Below are 21,349 nucleotides of genomic sequence, written 5' to 3' on the forward strand. Positions count from 1 at the left end.
AGCAACATGTCCCCAGATATAAGTTGGACTGTACCGTGTGTACGACTGATTTAATGAAACATAAATAAGACATATCAACATTATATTACTACAGCTTTTTTTACTGTTGATGAGCAGCAATCTTGGATTTTGAGATCGGGGTCAGTGAGACTTTCCAAGTCAGAAAATTGACTTCCGGGAGTGTTCAGTTGAAATGTCCGACTGGGCACTCGGAAATTTCGACTCCCCAGTTCAAACGGAAAACAGCATTAGTGGGACATTGGCAGCCGTGTTGTAGGACTTCAACAATCACAACAAACAGCTGTTGTTGTTTATCAAACAGATATTCAGAATTCAGCAGACAGATATTTTGTGCTGCCTTCTTTTACTGATAATTCTTTCACAAACACATCTGACTGATTTTATATTTTAGCAGCAGTTAAATATCATCAATATGTGCTTAGCTATCAGCGCTACTCTCCTGTTGTACACCTAGCTTACACTAGAAGCTAGAGTTAGCATCTAGTTGTCAGTTAGCATTAATACCATGGATGTAGAAAGAGAACTGGATACAGGAAGAGCGCCAGGCTATGAAGCAAATTACATTTTTTAAGTGGCCAAACTGTGTAATTACAACTTCCATATCCGTAACGTGATGCTATTGGGCCCAAAAAGACTTACATTGGAAAAGAGACGTCTGTGAATCAGCGGATACTTGTTTTAATGTAATTAAACTTCCCAGTACAAACATTTGAATAGCCCTTATTTAAATCCTTAGGTCCTTAAAGTTGTAAAATGCACTTATAGCCGAATCCACAGTTATTTCCTTACGACTAATGAATCAGACCCACGGGACCGCACCGCGCTGCACACCCATACGACATATCCGGTTCTGCCAGCTCCCTGCTAGCTGTATGCGGCTGTAATAATGGATGTTATTGGCTGTAATTCATAACTTGTATTATCTTCTAATACACCCATGGGCTGTATGCTGTAAGCCTGTACCGTGGTGGATGTATTAACGTCTCTGTTCCCAAAACAACCGGCTATCGACCAGTAGCTAGTAGTGCTAGTAGTAGCCTACGACATAAACAGAATTTAACGTAGTACTAGTTTTAGGCTATTTTCAAACACAAAGGGCGAAGACACAGGGCACATCCTCTTATACATACATGGGCACAACACACGTGGCCAGTTGGTTTATGTGTCTCAACAATCATCCAAATTAAACTATCATTATAATTCACGCAGCGCCGGGGCCTCCTAAACAAATGCTAGCTGCTGCAACTACTAGGCTAGGCTACTACGAGCAGGCCAAGGTCATGAACGGGCGGTTCTGCTACGAGCACTCAAACTGTTGGGGGACATTAGTCCGAAAAATATCCCATTGGACCGAAAGCCCATTTGTCCGACAGCCCGTTATCTCAAAAAACAAACGACCATTGTTCCGAAGCCCATTGCTCCGTGCAACATCGTTAATTATTATGCAGAATGACGTCATCAGACCTTCCCGATAATTTCTCTTACTGGCGAAGGCATGACCCTCAACTCTGCCTCTTACTGCTCGTTGCCTTCGTTGGTTGGGTTGGTTAGGTTTAGGCATGAGGAGTGACATTATTTAGGTTTAAGGTAAGAATATCAGGGTAAACCAACCAGATCGAGGCAGAGTAGGGCGGTTCATGCATTCGCCATGGAAGGAAAAAAAATGTTGCGACCGGGAATGTCCGATGACGTCATTCTGCATAATAGTTAACCATGTGCTTCTGTTTGTTACACCTAGAGTTTGCTTTTTCAGAGTTATGTGCCTTCGGAATAATGGGAGTTTGTTTTCTGGAAAATGGGCTGTTGGACAAATGGGCTTTCGGTCCAATGGGACATTTTTTGTATTATTGGGGTTTCGGAATAATGGGCCGTCGGAACAATGGCATGGCACCAACTGTCGTTCATGATGTAGCCCGAGACCGAGGGGTTGGGAGGCGGGGTTAAGAGAAACGTTAGTGTGCTCTATGCGCCCCACAGATGGAGAAAATCTGGGTAATTTTGTACCCGTAAGTAAAAAAATTTGGTTGCCTCATGCGCCACTGAGCGTCTTTTTATAGGAATGAACAGGACCCTCCTCCATCCAGTATCTTTTCCTCTTTATACATCCATGGTTAACACCAGCTGCTTTGCTTAAATGCTGCCAGCTACTCGGCTGACAAACAAAGAACATGTTTACTGATGTTAATTTTGTCTGTCACATATTTCAAATACATTTTCAATATATGGGATCTTCCAAATGCATTTCAAAAATGCCTTTAAGGTGCATGAAAATGTATTTCTGTATCTGAAAGTAATCAAGGAAAAGCATGTAGTCTGACATGCCGTGAGAAGTATATATTGTAATATACTGTATTATAGAATATATTTTAGTTTTTTTAGCCATTGTATTTCAACTAGATAAACAATAGAAACTGAAAGAGTTTGACAAAACAATCCTAACTGAGGGTCCACTTACTAAATTATTCTGAACTTTGGTCACATGATGACGTTGTCGTACAAGCTAAGTGGTAGTAAGTGAACCTTTAGTCGAGATTCATTTATCAAACTGCTATTCCCCGAGGTCAAGAATAATCTTTCACACTCAAAACTGAAATAAGTTTGTGCATTTAAAATACATTTTCTATCAATTTAAACCGGATTTGAAATGCATTTTAAAGGTGCAGTGTGTAGGATCTGGTGGCATCTAGCGGTGAGGTTGCAGATTGCAACCAACTGAGACCTTTATTGAACTTCTCCGTGTGTGCCAAGCGTGTAGGAGAACTATGGTGGCGAGACGAATGTGAAAACGTGAAAATGTCCCTCTCTAGAACCAGTGTTTGGTTTGTCTGTTCTGGGCTACTGTAGAAAGATGGCGGCTGGCTCCGTGAAGAGGACCGGTTCCTTATATAGATATAAACGGCTCATTCTAAGCTAACGAAAACACGATTTTTATTTTCAGGTGACAAATGAAAACATAGTTATTAATATTATATTCCATTTCTGCCAATAGATCCCCCTGTTTGCTCCACACTGTTCCTTTAAATAGCAGTGCATTTGGATTAAAATCCAAATAAGAGGTGTGACAAGAAATCCCCAAATATACTGAAAATGCATCGTCATGATCATTTATTATATTATTTTGAAATGGCCAATATTATTTTGTATTTAAACATTAAATTTAAATATAATTTCTTTTCAGGTTACTGCCACTGTGAAGAAAGTTTGGAAATAAATCTCATGAGTGAGCAACTTACTACACTAATGAAAGGTAGATATCTCTTTTGGGGTTTTATACTCTAATAGTCATCATTAATATTTTCAGACAGCTTAATTCCTCAACAGACCAACATCCAGTTGAGGAGATTTGTGACACAACTGCAAAGCCTCTACAACACAGAGAGATTGTAGAATAAAGTGCACTGTAACTGAATCATACTCGTCTTCCACATACAGTAGTTGTGCGCCACGCAGCTTTGAACTGGACGGAGGGCTCTAGGGCTCTCCTGGGGGTCATTCATCAAGGTTACGGCGGAGAAATGTGCCTGTTGTTGGTATTAATAGCCTGGGGTGAAATAGGTCTTCTCCGCTGTGGAGACGATCTGGCAACTTGGGTGAGCACTGTCTCACTTTTTCTCCACTTTTTCTGGCTCGAGCCTCGTTCTGGGCCTCCGTCTCCTCGAGCTGTTACTGCAGAGAGGCGGCGAGTGTCGTCAGAACACCCTGTACTCTTCCTATTGCCCTGTTCAGTTAAATCATATTTCTCTGATAAATTCATGATTGATAAATTATCTTCTCTTTGCTGACAATAACATTAAAATAATTTGTGGTAATTAAGGCAGTCTTTCCATTAATAAACAAGACATTTAAACTCAGGATATGCAATCGGAGATAGGAAAACAAAAACAAATAAAAAGAAGAAAGGTTGGACTTGTCCCAAAGAAGTCACGTTTACTTGCTCCGTAGTTAAAACCTTTTGTTCTTCAATCTCTTAAGGAAAAAGTCTTGTAAAGTTCCCGTCAGATCAAACTCCACGGAGTCCCCTCTAGTCCTTACAGAAAGCCTGGCTTTTTCTAGATTTCAGCAGAGAGAAACCTCGGCGTTGGGAGTTATACGTGCACCGATGGCACACTCTTGTTGAGGACCTGCGCCCTCATCACCTGAACGCTGGTCATGATCTTCTTCTGGTGGCCCATCAGCGTCACGCCGAGCCTCTGGATGTCCCTGCACAACACACACACACAAAATAGAAAAAAAATAAATAAATGCTTTTTCTAGTAATCCATGATGGCTTTGTGAGTTCTCAGATAGTCACTAGGACCTTCATGTATCCCAACGAGTGGGCAACTTCTGGTTCTGAGAAGTGAAGCCAATGCTGAAATACCTTAAACCTGCATTCTTTCTAACAGCCAGCAGGGGGCGACTCCTCTGGTTGCTAAAAGAAGTCTGATTGTACCAACCAAGTAGTTGCCTGTGAAGACGGAAGTTTATGTGGAAAAGACTGTGTGCATGCAAGGCATGAATTGGGCATGAATTTCTGGACTTTCGTAGGAAAACGCACCAGTTAGCTAGTTTCAAGTCTTCTTCCATACAACATGATGTTCATTTAGTAAATGATGGTCCCATTTAGAGTCAGATAGACCATAAAGCAGGGGATGCTTTAGGGCGGGGCTACCTTGTGATTGACAGGTCGCTACCACGGCATTGTCCGGTCTGGGAGTTTTAGTCTTTGAACTTTAACCCTTTCACGGTGTGTTTTCATTTCATGAAAGTTAAAATTAACATTTTGGTCGCCTAAAAATGTCTTATTAGAGCTTCAAAAGGCATCATTCAGCAAAAATTCCATAATAACCTTTGAAGTGTTCTGAGAGAAAACTAGACTTCTGCTCCTCCTCATGGCTCTGTTTTCAGGCTTTAGAACATCTAGCCCGTGACGGGAGACTTTGACCAATCACAGGTCATTTCAGAGAGAGAGCGTTCCTATTGGCTGTGCTCCAGCTGGTTTTCCTCAACAGATCTCAACATGGCTGCCGCGTCACAAACTTTCTCATTTTCCAGCTAAACCGTTCACTACAAGATGATTCTGAGAATATCTGAGGAGAGAAATAGGCATTAACGTAACAGAATATTGATTCATATTTGATCAGCGCTGCCTAGTTTGACCGTTTGATCGGAGTTCAGAGTGATTGACAGCCGGCTCTCATAGACGGCAGCTGGACAGCAGACCTCAGATCAGCTCTTACTGCTTGTTATCCTCCCGTCTGTGAAATCTTGCAGATGCCGTTAGGACACCGGAGGACACAGAGGACATGATTTCTTTCAGATTACCTGTTTCATGTACTACTGTCATGATATAGCAACCGTTTTATAAAAATAACTTTTTAAATCATATTTGCTCCATTTCTCCCCACAAAAAATCAAGATGGCGACGGCCAATATGCCGAACTCGAGGCTTCAAAACGTCAGTCCACAAACCAATGGGTGACATCACGGTGACTATGTCCACTTCCTATATACCGTCTAAGGGCTCTACCAGCTGATGTACGTAACTAAAAGACCCTGTAGGATGAGAAATCACTGCATTCATGTGTTCATTAATCTGTTGCAATGAAATAAGTTGTAGCTTCTGCACACTTGGAACTTTATAAACTCCTCCTTGACCACCGTCGTGTTTCTGCACCGCTCATATTCTTTATTAATTACCACCTCCACACTTTCATCTAATGAACTTCTTCCATCAAGCTCAGTCACAAGCACAATAAACCCCTTGGCTTGTTTCTATTTCAATCAGCCTTCAAGTCTGTCCTTCACAGCTATCATCATCTCTCCTTTAATGTGCAGGTAAATGACTTTAATCTTCTTGCAGCGTGTCGTGAGTTGTGTCTCAAATAAAAGCTAAAAGGGGGTTTTCAGTTGGAGGCAATCTGCAAACTCAATGGTAGATGCCCCTAAATCCTACACACTTATCTTTTAAGTTGATAAGGCTTATTTACACATCCTGCAGTTACGCAGCAACATTACTTCATATGTACATTAATTCTTATTATTATTATTATTTTGGGGAAAGGGGGAGTTTCAGAGACTTTGTTTCCTGCATTCTTGTGACTTTTAAAGAACAAAAACGGTAAAATATTTAGTACACTGTAACAGAATTTTTAATCTTCAATACTTTAAATTTTTACTTTTTATTCTCAGGAAAGAAAACAGACTAATTATTAAATAATAATTTGCTTTCTGACACAACTTAATAACGTCACCACTGCGCTCTGAAACCCGTTATTTCTAATGGCTAGCTACGCACCACGGCGGCTTTTCGCTGCATCGAGCAAAGCCCAACTTCAGTTGCTGCGTGTTGTGATAAGTCCGGCGAGCGCAGTTCAAACCTCGTTGTGTCGGGAGCAGTTCTCCTCTGCCAGTGTAAACAACATCAGGTGTTGCTGCGGGTGGAAACAGTAAGGCTTATACACGCTGTACAGCGCCAGAAACAGGCTGAGATAACGAAAAGGGAAAAAAAAAAGTGTGAACATTTGTCATAAATCGGGAGAAATACGGGAGACTTGTGACACCGGGAGGAAACCGGGAGAGGGCGATGAAAAACGGGATTCTCCCGGGAAAATTGGGAAGGTTGGCAAGTGCTATATTGAAGAAGAAGACTTGAAACTGAGGTAATAAATCAAAAGAGAAGTAGGCTCATTTTATCAGAGACTTCTATACAATCAGACTTATTTTAGCAACCAGAGGAGTCGCCCCCTGCTGGCTGTTAGAAAGAATGCAAGTTCTTCAGCGCTGGCTTCACTTTGTAGATGTGGAGGTTGATACCTGGTAGAGCTCAGCACCTCACCACTGCATCTGCATCACCTCTGAGCAGTCATCCCTCTCCATCAGTACTTACCCTTGGTTCATGCTTATGACGTGTCCCAGAGTTTGGTACCCCCCTGCTGCAAAGTGTTCCTTGTAGCGGCTCATCTTTATGGTGTCCAGCCACTCGTTTACTGAGTTACAGCTACTGAAGTCGGGGATGGCTCTCTCCATCAGCGGAGGACTGCTTAAACTGTGGCCGAGAGAGAGAAAGAGAGAGAAAGAGAGACAGATGGCCATAGATAGACAAGAGAGAGCGAGAGGAAGATTAATCGGAAGACAAAAAGATTAGTTGGAGGGAGTCCGAAAATGAGAAAAGAGGCAAAATGTGAGCAAGAGGCAGAGCGACCGGGGAAAAGGGGGGCTTTGAAATGCGCTAGTAACTGAGGCAGAAAATCAATAGCAGTTAAAATGATAGAGAAGAGGTGGTGGCTGTGGTTGCAGGATGGCTGCTTTGGGTAGATTAATACGGCGAGAAGCTGTTAACACTGCTCCTCTGCCTCTTCCTCTACCGACCACTTCTCATCACACAGACACAGATGCACAGCGCCACGCACCACTGCCTCCGTAGGACCTCGGATCTGAACTGAGCAATTTACACAGGTCCAGCCTCGGCCCGGGTGTCCTCTCAAACCTGCTCCCGGATCCACCGTGGATCAATGTCAATATCACAGCGCGTCCATCAGAAATGAGCTTATTGGAAAATGAACACGACCGCTCGCTTCATTTTACCGGAGAACTTTGAGGGAAACTTCAGGCTGCAACTTTATCCCACCGCGCTTCATGTTTGATAGCAGCGGGATGAGATTGGATTTACTCTGCCTCCCACACCAGGACAGTTACTTAGCAGCCTAACAGTCTGTCACCACATATTGTCCGGGAGATCATCTCCTCAGCCCCTCGCAGATGGTGTCTTGCTTTGATTTGCAGCTTAAGCCACTAATCACATGAACCAATATTTGATTAAATGTTGGCGAACTGTCTGGCCAAATTAAATCAAAAAAGACTCCTCGGCATGTGACACGATGCCCCCGTATTGCTTCGCCGCAAACAAGGATTCAGCGGATTCTATTCAGCGGCCCACCCACCTGCAGAGCGTGTCCATAGACTTCAGGTTCTCCGGGTTGCGGATTAGCTTGTCAAGAACGGTGACTATCTGGCAGAAGCGTGGCCGCTCGTTGCGATCCTTCTGCCAGCAGTCCAGCATGAGCGTGTGTAGAGGACCGGGGCAGCCCATCGGAGCAGGCAGCCTGTAGCCTTCTTCCACTGATTTGATCACCTGCACGTGTACAATACAAAATATGGATGAGGCGACGCTGTCTGCTATGAAAACACACTGAAGGTTAGTCGGTTGTGCTCACATCTCTGTTGGTGAGGTTCCAGTATGGTCGCTCTCCATAGGACATCACCTCCCACATGACCACCCCGTAGCTCCACACGTCACTGGAGGAGGAGAACTTCCTGTAGGTGATGGCCTCCGGGGCCGTCCAGCGGATCGGAATTTTCCCGCCCTGTCAGGAGCATAGAGAAGTTTGACCAGGATGTCTCAGACTTTCTGAGGCACATTTAGACATCTCGAGGTTACAGAATCAAACTCATGGTCACAGTTTAAAGGCTTAGTCTGACTAATAGGCTGATATATGTTGTCCCTCTGTGCCGCAGAGCTCCAGAGCTGTCCAAAAACTATTACAAACACATGTTCCTCCGTTACACACAGTAGTTTATTTTGACTCAATGCCACTAGCTTGGTCTCCTAAAAATTACGTTCCCATACAATGACTCTGCATTGTGAATTACGTTTCGAGGGAAATGTATTTTGTCGCGAATTCTGTTTGTTCTTGATGTATCACAAAGCCGCTGGTAATGATAGTCAGCGGAACTCCACGTAGGGAGGAGGTCTTAACTGGATGCATACTGGTCAGGTTTAGCAACATAACATCATATGAGGAGAGTGAAAACAGCATCTGAAATGATTGGATCACCTTTACCACAGTTACAGGACATTTACACCACTCGCTGCAGGAAGAAAGCACTTTGTATCATGCAGGACACAAGTCATCCAGCATATAGTCTTCTCTCTTATCTCCCTTTACTGAGCATCACAGCTCAGACCTCTCGCCTCAGAGACAGTTTTTACCCTCAGGCGGTCAGACTGCTGAACAGTAGCACTAAATGAATGCAGAACTGTGGATTGTTTTTTATGATTTTTATTCTCAGGTATTGTCTTATTGATTGTAGTATTTATCTAGTGTACTATTTATTTTAAGGGCTGAGAGGGTAAAATGCATTTTGCTGTACACTGTACTTTTAAATACTTATGACAAATAAACTTGAAACTTGATGTTTTTTTTTACTAGTAGTTAGATAGTAGTTTGTATTTTTTTGTTTTGTTTTGTTTAGTTTCAATTTACAGCGTTAACCACATGTTTAAAACTGCGGCCGTAATCTGGAAGAAAATATGCTTCCCCTCGAAACGTAATTGAGAAAACAGTTCAGTTGTATGGGAACGTCATTTTTAAAAGACAGGGTTGATCCTAGTTACATCGTCCTACTGCTGTTCACGAGAGCACTGAATGTGTATTCATCCGCGGCTGAACTTCTAAAATTCGAAAAAAAACTCACACCCTTGCCAAAATGTATGCCATATGAATTAAGACAGCGAAAATGAGCAAACATGTTTAAATCAGAAAGCCAGAAATGTCCCTATAGTGATGCATAATGGTTGAGTTAAAGTAGTAATACCACAGTCTAAAAATACAAGTACAGGTACAGAAGTATTATAAGTACTCATGCAGATAGGTCCCATTCATATTGTTATTATGTGTAGTATACTATATGTAATTACTATACAATATGTGTTATCATTACTATTGCTTTAATGTGTAAACAGCATTTAAATGTTACAGTTAGCTCATTTTAACTGCTGTATATACTGTTGAGTAGTTTAATGGATGACATCACATTATAGGCTGTTGTTATATTTTGTGTGTCCAATCTTAACAGAAGTTTCTGGTAACTAGCAGTAATATAAATGTACTGGAGTAAATAAAAGCACACCGTTACCCTCTGATATGTAGAGATATAGAGGTAGAAACTACTCAAGTACAGTACTTCCCACCAGTACATGTACGTGAAGGTATAAAGTGAAAAGACACAGAGCCAGCGTGTGTGCATGTGTTAGAGGCCAAGACGAGAATAGACTTGCAAATGTCTGCAAGTATGTGAACTACTTCCACTCCTCTTGATATAAAACTGACACTTAATTAGGTTGACAAATGGATGCATCACTTCTTAAACAAACAAAGCGCTCCCTGTGGGTTATTTTAAACATTTTGAAGGTTACTCTCTAAACGCAGCCTTATTACAGACACCTGATGCCCCGCTAAACCTTAAAAGCAGCAACATGAAGTCTGTAACTCGTGATCTCAACACGTACAGGTTCTTCAAAGTGACTTTACCTCCACAGAACAGGCAGCTTTATTCACAAGTTCCCAGGCAGTAATGTGAACTTCAGCCATAATCAAGCATTAATCTGAGATGTGCTGTAATGATGTTATATTGTATCTGTAATATCATCATTAACAATGTTTTCCCCTCCAGAATGTCCCTGAGTGACGCTGCACGTAATCACCTTCCTGTAATCTGATTGCTGAGCTTTAACAGACTGTAACAGACAAAATGTGTCAAATGCTGATTTCCATCTGTGAGCTGATAGCATCAGACTCTGGAAGGAGCTTTTTTCTTTTAGTTAAGACTTCATACATTTGTGCTCAACCAGACTACAGGTTTAATACTGGACTGCTCTCTACTGGAGCACTTACACAGATTATACTTATGTTGTGTTTACGTCCTTTCACGGGACTTTGATTTCTCCAACTTTCATGTTTGTCTTGATGCTGCTTTCTTGGCCAGATTTCAGTGGAAGTGCCCTCTTAAATAAAGGTTATATAAGAATAATAAATAAGATATATGGTAGATTAATAACACATTTTCTAACTTGTCAGTTTAATTCCGAAAATATGAAGAATAGGGCTGTCAAAGTTAACGTGATAACAACGCAAATTCGTTTTAACGCCACTAATTTCTTTAACACAACTTGTGATTTTTAGGTTGTGAGGCTCAGTTTTAAAGTTAGAGTAAAGATACTGGTATCATATGAAACTAGAAAACATAAAGAATCCATTGATACCTATATGAAGTCATATATCACACTAGCTTGTCGCGAAGAAGCCTAAATAACGCTCCAAACTTGTGCTAAATTATGGCGAGGAAAAACTGGCATGGCCATTTTTAAAAGGGGTCCCTTGACCTGAAAATGGGGTTTTGATAAATGTAATGTGACGGCTGTGAAGACATTCTGCCCAGAGAAGAGTCCTGTTATCTTTTGGCATTGCATATTGGCATTCAAAGGATTTGTAGGGTCTGAAGTTCAACATTTGAAACACTTGCTGCTCAAGGCCGTCAGTATGCCTCACGCAGCTTTAAAGTTGGAACTGAATTTATACATAAAGGTCAGTGTACTTATCAGAAGGAGCACTCTAGCTGTGGCTCTGGAGGAACTTTGTCTCAGTAAACAACCCTGAAGTACGGAAGCCCCCGAGAGACAAGTGAGAAAAAATAAAATATCTGGTGATCCATTTTCTAAGTGTGATCCAGATCGTTTTCTCTCCTGTGTTAATGACTTAAAAACAAGTGGAAAAAAGAGGTTTTGCCAGGATTATATTTTCTAAGTTTCTTATTTTTTTTCATCTGTGAAACAGGTGGGGAAAAAATGAGTTTTGCCAGAATCGCCCAAGAAAATTGCATCGGTGCATCTCTACTTGTGGTTGTATTAAGGGAAATTTAGGATCCAGGGTTTTTGGAGCTTAACCCACACCAGGGGCTTAAAAGCACGATATTTCAACCTCTGCTGCTTAATATTTGATTTATTATTTATTTATTTATTATTATATATTATTGTTTATATTATTATTAATATTTTTTTACCATTTTTATTGTCCCATGTGAGTTCCCCAGCTTTATGGAAGTGCATTGCTAAATCGCGGAGCACCCCTTAAAAATCTGTACAAAGCTTCCTCGCTGCATGGAACTCACTGTGACCTCTCATTGTCATGTAAGTTAACATGATGCTCTAACTGTAACTTTGACATATAATGTTTACTACTAACTAAGTGGAGTAGTTTGTGGATATTTTAAAGTAAAGCTGTGTTTTAGTCAGTCCCGTTACATGTGATTTATGCTCCCTGACACTGATAAAGAACTGTGTGTGTGTGTGTGTGTGTGTGTGTGTGTGTGTGCTGCATTAATGCTTGCCTCAATGTGAAAACTCACACTGGTGGTGTATGCAGCGTCGGGGTCATCCTCCAGGACTCGGGACAGGCCGAAGTCAGACACCTTACACACCAGGTTGCTGTTGACCAAGATGTTGCGGGCAGCCAGGTCTCTGTGGATGTAGCCCAGGTCAGACAGGTAGGTCATACCGGCCGCGATGCCGCGCAGCAACCCCACCAGCTGGATGATGGTGAACTGGCCGTCGTGTCTCTACGGGAAGGAAGGGGGGAAAGAGAAAGATCGGGAAGGAGGAGGTAGAGAGAGAGAGAGAGAGAGCTTTAATGGCAGATCAAAAACGTGAAGGTATAGCAGCAGAGCAGATGAGGAGAGTGATAACACGAGAGATTTTAATCAAGATAGAGAAGAGAGTTCAGATAAGAGAAGAAAACATGACGGGGATTTGCTTTTAAGTAATAATCCACGGTATTTTCATATAAGCAAATACTGGAGCTGTTTGACATTGTCGATGTGACACAATGTTAAATCAACTTATATCTTCTTAAAGAAAACTTTCACATGTGCCGCTCTAAAGCACCGGTGCCTTTCACCTCACAACAGTTCTCTGATGAACAGGAAGTGAAGTGATGTTGATGTGTTGAGAAAGTCTACAACCTCATAAATCCATTGTGTTACCGAAACTAATGTACGAACCTTGAATCAAAGCTTCTTAAAAGTTGCTAAGAAGTTAACAACTTGGTGATACATTGTTTTTGCAAAGAAAAAGATCACTATTTACTCAACACTTAACACTTAGTACTTAACACTGAGACTAACTGGAAACTTCACTGCTTCAATACTGTTCAACCGAAAGCTTGAATACCAACCCTGAGGAAGGAGTCCAGAGAGCCGTTCTCCATGTACTCCGTGATGATCATCGCCGGTTTGCCTGAGGGGAACAAACAGGAACCGTCAGGACTCTTCCTATGTTGAACTGCATATCTACAGGATATGTACTACGTGTACTTATTTACATGCATGTTCAGCACTGATTAAACTGTAAATGAATGAATAGTTGTGTGATATCAGACGGAGAGTTATTACTTTTACTTTTTTGTTGCATCCATCTAAAGTGAGGCCAAGGGGCAGGACTTCAACCAATAGCCAAATTATAAGTCAAAAGAAGAGTTCTAACTACGAGTTGTCTACATAACATCACACATACAGTAGATGAGGCTCGTGAATGTATAAAAAATAAAATGTATTTTTGACCGTTAATTAACGTGCTCATTAACATTCCAGATGTTCTGCCATCACTATTATCTTGTAGTCACTAATAATCCTGAAAACAACTTAACACTAATACAGAGTTTTAGCGTGGTAGCGTACTCTGGGTTACCACTCCCTCCAGGCGGATGACGTTGGGGTGGTCGAACTGGGCCATGATGGACGCCTCAGCCAGGAAGTCCCTCTTCTGCTTCTCGGTGTATCCCGCCTTCAGCGTCTTCAGGGCCACTGGGATGTCTCTTTTCCCCGGGAGCCTCATGCGTCCGTAACACACCTCCCCAAACTCCCCTTAACACAAGAATGATCCCAATTCAGCATATCATCTTTAATTCAATTCCTCTGCATTCAACATGCACTGCTGCACCACCACCACCACCTCTTAAGCAATAATTGTAAATGTGTCTTAAGGTGATTTGCTGCGTTAGATAAGAGAAACAAATCCACTGGAAGTAAGCTAATCATCCATCAGCCTCTTTCTCATTAATTCTTATCTGTAGCTCAGACGAACTTTGTGTGATTGCTCTTATTTGTCTTCCTCAATTCTTTACTTTATATTCCTGGTTATGTCTGCAGGAGTTATATATCCAGCGCGGTGTATTGTGGAGCTGTGTTAGTATTCCCTGCCCGTCTGAGGAGCTTTGACTGACAGTCCCAACGCAACGCTCTGATTCCGCTCTGCCATCCTCCTCTCTGCTGCACACCACAGCCTTTACACTGGCCAATGATTTTAAGTTAGCCCAGCCAATGATTCTCACTCTGTGTATGTGTGTGTGTGTATGTGTGTGTATGTGTGCGCGCACAAGTTCACGGGTTTTACCTGAACCAATGATTTTCTCTATTTTGATCCTGGAAGCTTCAATTTCTCGGGCAAACTCGTGGACCGCCTGGCAGGGGTCCTCGTATGTGTGCGGGTCGATATAGAACCTCGCGTCGGGGAATGACACTAAGATAAACAACATTAGCATTTGGTCACATATCGGGGAATGAGAGCAACATCACATCTGAGCCCCTGTCACCGGTGTGTGGAGGGGAAACTTGATGAAAGAGAAGAAATGACTCACAGAGAGAGAGGGAGAGAATAAACAGGAAATAAAGCCGGCGTTCTCCTGTAATCACTCAGAGCGTGATGAAAATTGTTTGCTGGAAGGATGAACTTTATTACAAGGGGTGAGGGGGGTGGGGGGGGGGGGGGGGGGAGTGGGGGGGAGCTGCAACCTAATCAATACACGTACATATCGGTTGTAATTGAGGAATGGGCCGAACGTACCGTGGCCGTTCTGGTAATGCATCTTCTCCTCATCAGAGTCCTGGAAGGCTTTGCTGTAGCCACAGTGTCTATACAAACCACACACACATAGATAGTCATCCAAACACACACACACACACACACACACACACACACACACACACACACACACACACACACACACACACACACACACACACACACAGTGGGATGAATACAGGACAACAGTGAAACATTTGTACTATCAAAATCAAATCACAGCTTATAATTAATAAATCAATAATTCCTCATAATTAATTATTAACTTCAACTTTAGTTATTTATAAGGAACAACCTGTTAATTAGGTTTTCCACTGGCAACAAGGTGGAACCAATCCTTTAAATTAGTTTGATCATGAGCTTCCCCTTTCATATTAATAAACCTGTTTCTATGGGCATGTTTAAAAAAAAAAAGAAAAGTAAAATGATTAAAGGACCAATTTGTAATATATTTACTGTATTAAATCATAAAATGACCATGACATGTCATCAGAGATTAGAATGACCTTTTTTTCCTATTATGGCGAAGGCGTGACCCACTACTCTGCCTCTGATTGGCCAGTACTCATTGTTTGGGTTGGTTATATGTTTAGGCATGAGGACTGAGATTGGTTAGGGCTAGGGTAAGAATACTTTCAAAATAGTACTGTAGGAAAAAAATATCACACCTGGGAAGGTCAGATGACGTCATTCTGCATATTAATAAGCCATGTGCTTCTGTTTGTTGCAGGGAGGGTGTGTATTTTCGGAGCAATGGGACATTTTTGGGACAATAGAGGTTTAGGAATAATTGCAACGGCATGGCACCGTATTTTATTCGTAGAAATTGAAAAGTAATTAAGTCAGTATAGCAAAATCATGTGAGGTGATCAACCATTAATTAACCATTAACCATAATAGATTAATCTGCAGGGTTGTGGTTTACTTGCAGCGTAAACAGTCACACTGTCCCTGGTGGTCTTCTGTCATTAGGAGTTGTGGGTATTTTCTCATCAGTGGCCCATCTTCCTCATTTTTAGCGTCTTCATTAAAAAGGAGCATTTTAAATGCTAAACTCCACCATCAGTGAAGACTTTCATGTTTGATCCCCCATCTTAGTAGAATTGAATATATTGGACTTTGCAGTTATGATTTTTTTTCTGGATAACATCTTTAAATCCTCCGACATATTCTTTTAAATGAAAATGAAAAATTCAATATGCATAGAAGTATGAATTAACTAAGTGCAATGAAATTAATTATTCGGTGCAGAACTACAGAGATGTAAGTTGACAACATCAAAAAGGGAGGAAAGTGGGGAGGGGGGGGGATAAGTGGGAACGTTTGGCTTGCAAGCTACTGGACATGAATCAACATAATTAAACCCACTATGAGGTGGAAAATACGAGTTAGGAAATTAGCTAAATAAGACGGAGAAGACAGGGAGGGTGTGAGGAGATTAAAGAAGCTAAAGCAGTAACTCCTCTCTACTCATTGTCCTTATTACTGATACTAAACATTTCAACATGACAAGGGAGACTAAAGGTGTTTTTAGCTTCTCTAACACTATTTTTGGAGAACACCCCTTAATTCAGATCACAACCTTTTCATTTTCTTGCAGCCAACACTACATGTGGGGGAAAAAGCAGGAAGAAACACAGTGCACACGGGGGGGGGGGGGGGGGGGGCTTTGATCACAAGCAACATCACACAAAAGAGAGATACGGTAGAGTAGTGTAAGAAAGTGTTCCACACACAGCAGCGATGGGTAGTGTGGTAAAGTGTAGCCTTGCCGTTTCCTGCAGATGATGAGGGCCAGAAAGGTGATCAGGCCGGACACCAGGGCCACGCAGATCCAGATGATGGTCATGGTGTTGTAGCGCAGAGGAGCTGAAAACACAAACACACGCTGTGTTAGCTGAGGAAAAGGTGCCATCGACAGTAGAGCGGTTTACACTAACACACGGCGGCAAACACAGGCGGCAGGTAGAGCGTTCTTGGTCAAACAAGATAAACAAGAATTTGCAGCTTCATTAAAAGAGCTCAGCATTTTCTAATTACCTCCTGTTTGCATTTTGAAACTTTGTGCGTAGCATTATAGGTAGGAAATAATATTCAGCTAATGTTGTCGTCTAATTTGAAAGATTGAATGTTGTCCCAGACTTGTACGTGATTAAGCCTCAACCTTTAAGTACTCTGTTATAAATACCTACACGGACATGCAAGATGTACTGTGTGACAAACAAACAAGAGTTGTTGCTATCAAAGCAGCTGTTAAAGCTGCAGTAGGCAGAATATATTTGGCATCATTTGGCAAAAATCCCATAATAACCTTTCAGTATATTGTAATTCAAGTGTTCTGAGAGAAAGCTAGACTTCTGCTCCTCCTCATGGCTCTGTTTTCACTCACAGGTCATTACAGAGAGAGAGAGCGTTTCTATTGGCTGAGCTCCGGCTGGTGATCGGTGCTTGGTATTTCCGCGACAGATCTAAACATGGCTGCCCCGTCACAAACTTTCTCATTTTACAGCTAAACCGTGCACTACAAGATGATTCTGGAAACATTTGATGGAGTTCGTGAGTGATTGACAGCTGGCTCTCATAGACGGCAGCTGGACAGCAGACCTCAGATCAGCTCTGACTGCTTGTTTTCCTCCCGTCTGTGAAATCTTGCAGATGCCGTTAGGAGCACCGGAGGACACCGGAGGACACCAGGCACATGATTTTTCTTTCAGATTACCTGTCTCATGTACTACTGTAAGGATATAGTGACCGTTTTATAAAAATAACTTTTTTTAATCATATTTCATCCATTTCTATCCACTGCAGCTTTAAACAAACAAATAGTTATAGTCTATTTTTAGGTTCCAATGTTAAACAAACGCCGAGACTGATCATGTGATTACTGCACATAAAGTACAGATAATGTAATTTTAAAATGACATAAAAACTAATTTTGTAATAACTTGCCTATAATGTAATTAAACTGTTGAGTTCATAACGTAATATATTTTGCTTTTGATTAATAAGCTATTACATTTGTGATCGTCGCTGCTCATTGACATACATGCACACAAATCCTGGTCACACACACATAGTTATTCTAGTTCTATTCAAGTGCCACAAGGTATTTTTTTTGCCCCCTCTGTTTTTAAGCTTTATGTATCTATAGAAAAAATAGCAAAAACAGAAACACCATTGGCCGGGATACATTTGACTATCGCTTAGCTGTTGTTTCAGAACCATGGACAGCACTGTTTGTTGTGTATAGAGGTGCGTGTATAGAGGTGCGTGTATAGAGGTGCATGTATAGAGGTGCGTGTATAGAGGTGCGTGTATAGGTGCGGCGCTGTCCAATACTGAAACGGAGCGGAGGAGAGCGATAGACAGACAGAATGAACATGTCACTTAGCTCCGTTTTTTTAGCCTACATGCTTTTTGTGGTTGTATATAGAACTTTCGGCCCTCATTGGATTCAAGAACCGTCATAAAAAATGTGATTTAAAAAAAAATATTGAGGCTGATATGAATGTCATTAGTTTCGCAGGTATTTGGTCATAAAACCGAAGTGTTGGACAAATCGGAAATTGACCAGACGATGTCCAAAAATGTCAACCTCATGGCGGTACTAGATGAAATGTCAGAGGATCATCAAAATAATTGGGATACATCTTCAGGGAATGTCAGGATCATTTTTGTGCTTATCTTACTAGTTGATGGCGATAAATTTCACTAAATAATCGAAAACTCTGGCCTGCTGGTGGCCCTAGAGCTAGGGTGACCATATTTTCAAACCCCCAAACCGGAACACTTAAGTGTACTGCACTTTCATGCACGCGCGTTCACGCATGCACGGTTATGAGCTCATATGCTCACACCATAGGGGTTTTCATCAGAGTGGCTAACTTGGCGCCCCTGTGGCGCATTTGAGCACGGAATGGGATCAGAAAGATCATTATTATAGTATTATTATAGGGGGGGTGCATTAGAGGCTGTGACAATCTGGACTTAACACTTTCACTACTTTCACCCACTTTAATCACAGACTATCCCCGTCATGACGCACTGACAGTTTGGGAGTCATGTAGAGAGTTTCCCTCAGAGGAAACGTATTGTTGTCTGGGACTACGTACATTATTTTTCCACTTGTTTCGTCTCAGGCTGTTATAATTACATTGTGGAGCTCAGAGGACATTTTGTCCAGGATGGAGACACTGTCCGGGTGAAAGACTGAACGGCCGGTCCTGATAGAGTTATATAAGCGGAGCGAAATGCCTGTTGATGCGCAAAAGGAACTGTGTAGAATAATTAATCAAAACGACATGTTTGATGTGCACATAAGCACGGAGGGTTCTGTGGATCAAAACTACACTAAATGTAACCAGCGGATATCTGTTGTGTCCGTGCGTAATTGTGGTTTGACAGCACGCAGCATCACTCTCTCTAGAGACTTCAGCGGTGCGCTGTGCTGGCTCTCTGTATACTCATGTCATGCGCACAAATTAATTAATGAGTGGAACATGATAAACATCTATGTAAGTATGATATTATTATTTTAATTGTAGTGAAAACCGGGACAATTTGTCAGTGACTGTTGCAAACCGGGACATTTGAGTGTTATACAGATATGTGTCGGGACTCGGGACACTTCAGCTTGAAACCGGGACAGTCCCAGACAATCCGGGACGTCTGGTCACCCTACTCTAGAGAAAAAGTAAAAGAGGATCACCAAAATCAGTGGGTTTCATCCTCTGGGGAACATGAGCATACAGTATATGTACAAAATGTCATGGCAATCCATTAAAGACATATTTCAGTCTGGACCAAAGTTGTAGACCTACAGACAGACAGACGGAAAGACAGACATGTCCATCCCTACAGCCACTCCACCAGATAATAAGTTTATCAGGTTGAGGTGATCACTAACGCAGGTTACTGTTAAGTCTCACACAAGATTAGGAGCATCTCAACTACACTGAACGGACACAACAAAAAAGGCTAGTCAGTCTGGTGTTCATAAACTTTAGGACGTATTGATTACTCAGCATGTTTGCTAGTGTGTGTGGGGGGTGCAGTTCTCTTGTTGCCTGAGAATGAATCAGTATCAAGAGGAGGAGAGTCTGGGTCCAGTGAGCAGCAGAATGAAGGGAGACTATTAGTCAATGAAACAGCACTGGGACTCCAACCAGGCAGGAGGTTTAGCTTTGCAGACCTAGAGTCTGCTCTGCAGGTTATCTGCCAAATCCCTTATTAGGAAAGAAAAATGTTCTAATAAAAGATTTTTTTTTTAGTAATTCCTAACTTTGGGTGTTGTACTAGCCTCAGGTGGACAGACTCATGAAGACTTTACCCTGGCCCAGCGCTGTGTGCAGCTGTTTGTAGGCGAGATAGGCTGCAGTTTTTGCTGACAGGGGTGACCCGCTAACAAAGCGCAGATCAATAGCGCAGAGGGGAGGACTGAGGCGGTTATCGGCCTCACAGACACTTTAGCCCCAGACCTGCTGTGCAGTCTGGCCTGGCTTTCAGGAGCTTTCTGTGCCAAGTCTTTTAACACAACAAACTGTTTTCTTACTGGACTTTTTCCACCGTATTAACCCCAAGAGACCCACTAAGACATGTTTCTGTCTTTTTGTGGGGGGGTACAGGGGGTCTTTAGGTGGAGAGAGTGATCCCATGGGTCTTTGAGCAACAATTCCGTGATACAGTATGTTTCTCTGTTTCTTATAGAACAGGGGTTCCCAAACTTTTCCATGCCAAGGCCCCCCCAAACAGCATTAACGTCTGGCCATGGCCCCCCTTTTGCCTCGTACTTGCGAGTTATACTCGGCCCAGAGTTCTTCGAAGTTCTTGCAGCTGTGTTTTTGTCAGCTGGTCTGCTTGTCGGGTCTGTTCCTTTACAAAAACGTGTCCATTTATGCGTGTTAGCGCTAGCTGCGCTAGATGCTAGCAGGTAGGCTAGCTAGCTAAATTTCAGGTGGCAGGCGGCGATGTTGCTATGTATAACAGACCGTTGCTATGTATAACAGACCGTTGCTATGTATAACAGACCGTTGCTATGTATAGCAGACCGTTGCTATGTATAGCAGACCGTTGCTATGTACAACAGACCGTTGCTATGTATAACAGACCGTTGCTATGTAAAGCAGACCGTTGCTATGTATAACAGACCGTTGCTATGTAAAGCAGACCGTTGCTATGTATAACAGACCGTTGCTATGTAAAGCAGACCGTTGCTATGTATAACAGACCGTTGCTACGTATAACAGACCGTTGCTATGTATAGCAGACCGTTGCTACGTATAGGAGACCGTTGTTATATACAACAGACCGTTGCTATGTATAACAGAACATTGCTATGTATAACAGACCGTTGCTATGTATAACAGACCGTTGCTATGGGCGCAGCTCTGATGTTGGACTCTGGAGGACCGTTTTTCTGTCAAATTATTGATTTCTTCAGTAAGTAGCCATGTAATAAGCAGGATAATGTACAGTTAGCCGGTCACTGTTGTTAAATAAACCCCTTCAGGGTCAGTGTCGGGGTGCAGCATCGCCCTATCAGGGTTTATTTCACAACAATGACCGGCTCGCTGTACATTATCCCTTACTTATAATACAGATACAAAATAATGCTAATAATAATAATAATAATACTAATAATACTAATAATTCAAT

At 42.0% G+C, this 21,349-nt stretch overlaps 1 protein-coding gene across 5 annotated transcripts in view; it reads right to left on the bottom strand.

The window, feature by feature from the left end:
* Positions 1 to 1,300: 1,300 nt before the first annotated feature.
* Positions 1,301 to 21,349, bottom strand: part of epha8 (eph receptor A8) — a 138,284-nt gene continuing 118,235 nt past the window's right edge. The window contains exons 11-21 of one of the 5 annotated variants that reach the window (XM_074635785.1): positions 16,432 to 16,564; positions 14,678 to 14,745; positions 14,228 to 14,353; positions 13,513 to 13,698; positions 13,011 to 13,072; positions 12,169 to 12,396; positions 8,217 to 8,366; positions 7,944 to 8,134; positions 6,890 to 7,048; positions 4,158 to 4,221; positions 1,301 to 3,687 (exon numbers count right to left, since the gene is read on the bottom strand). In XM_074635785.1, the coding sequence (XP_074491886.1) occupies positions 3,685 to 3,687; positions 4,158 to 4,221; positions 6,890 to 7,048; positions 7,944 to 8,134; positions 8,217 to 8,366; positions 12,169 to 12,396; positions 13,011 to 13,072; positions 13,513 to 13,698; positions 14,228 to 14,353; positions 14,678 to 14,745; positions 16,432 to 16,564 (1,370 nt within the window). In that variant the 3' untranslated portion in view covers positions 1,301 to 3,684. Of the gene's footprint in view, positions 4,222 to 6,889; positions 7,049 to 7,943; positions 8,135 to 8,216; positions 8,367 to 12,168; positions 12,397 to 13,010; positions 13,073 to 13,512; positions 13,699 to 14,227; positions 14,354 to 14,677; positions 14,746 to 16,431; positions 16,565 to 21,349 lie in introns of all 5 variants that reach the window. The other 4 variants (XM_074635609.1, XM_074635869.1, XM_074635527.1 and 1 more) reach the window with 4 other exon arrangements.

The sequence above is a fragment of the Sebastes fasciatus genome, chromosome 1, assembly GCF_043250625.1.
Source record: "Sebastes fasciatus isolate fSebFas1 chromosome 1, fSebFas1.pri, whole genome shotgun sequence".
Lineage (NCBI taxonomy): Eukaryota > Metazoa > Chordata > Actinopteri > Perciformes > Sebastidae > Sebastes > Sebastes fasciatus.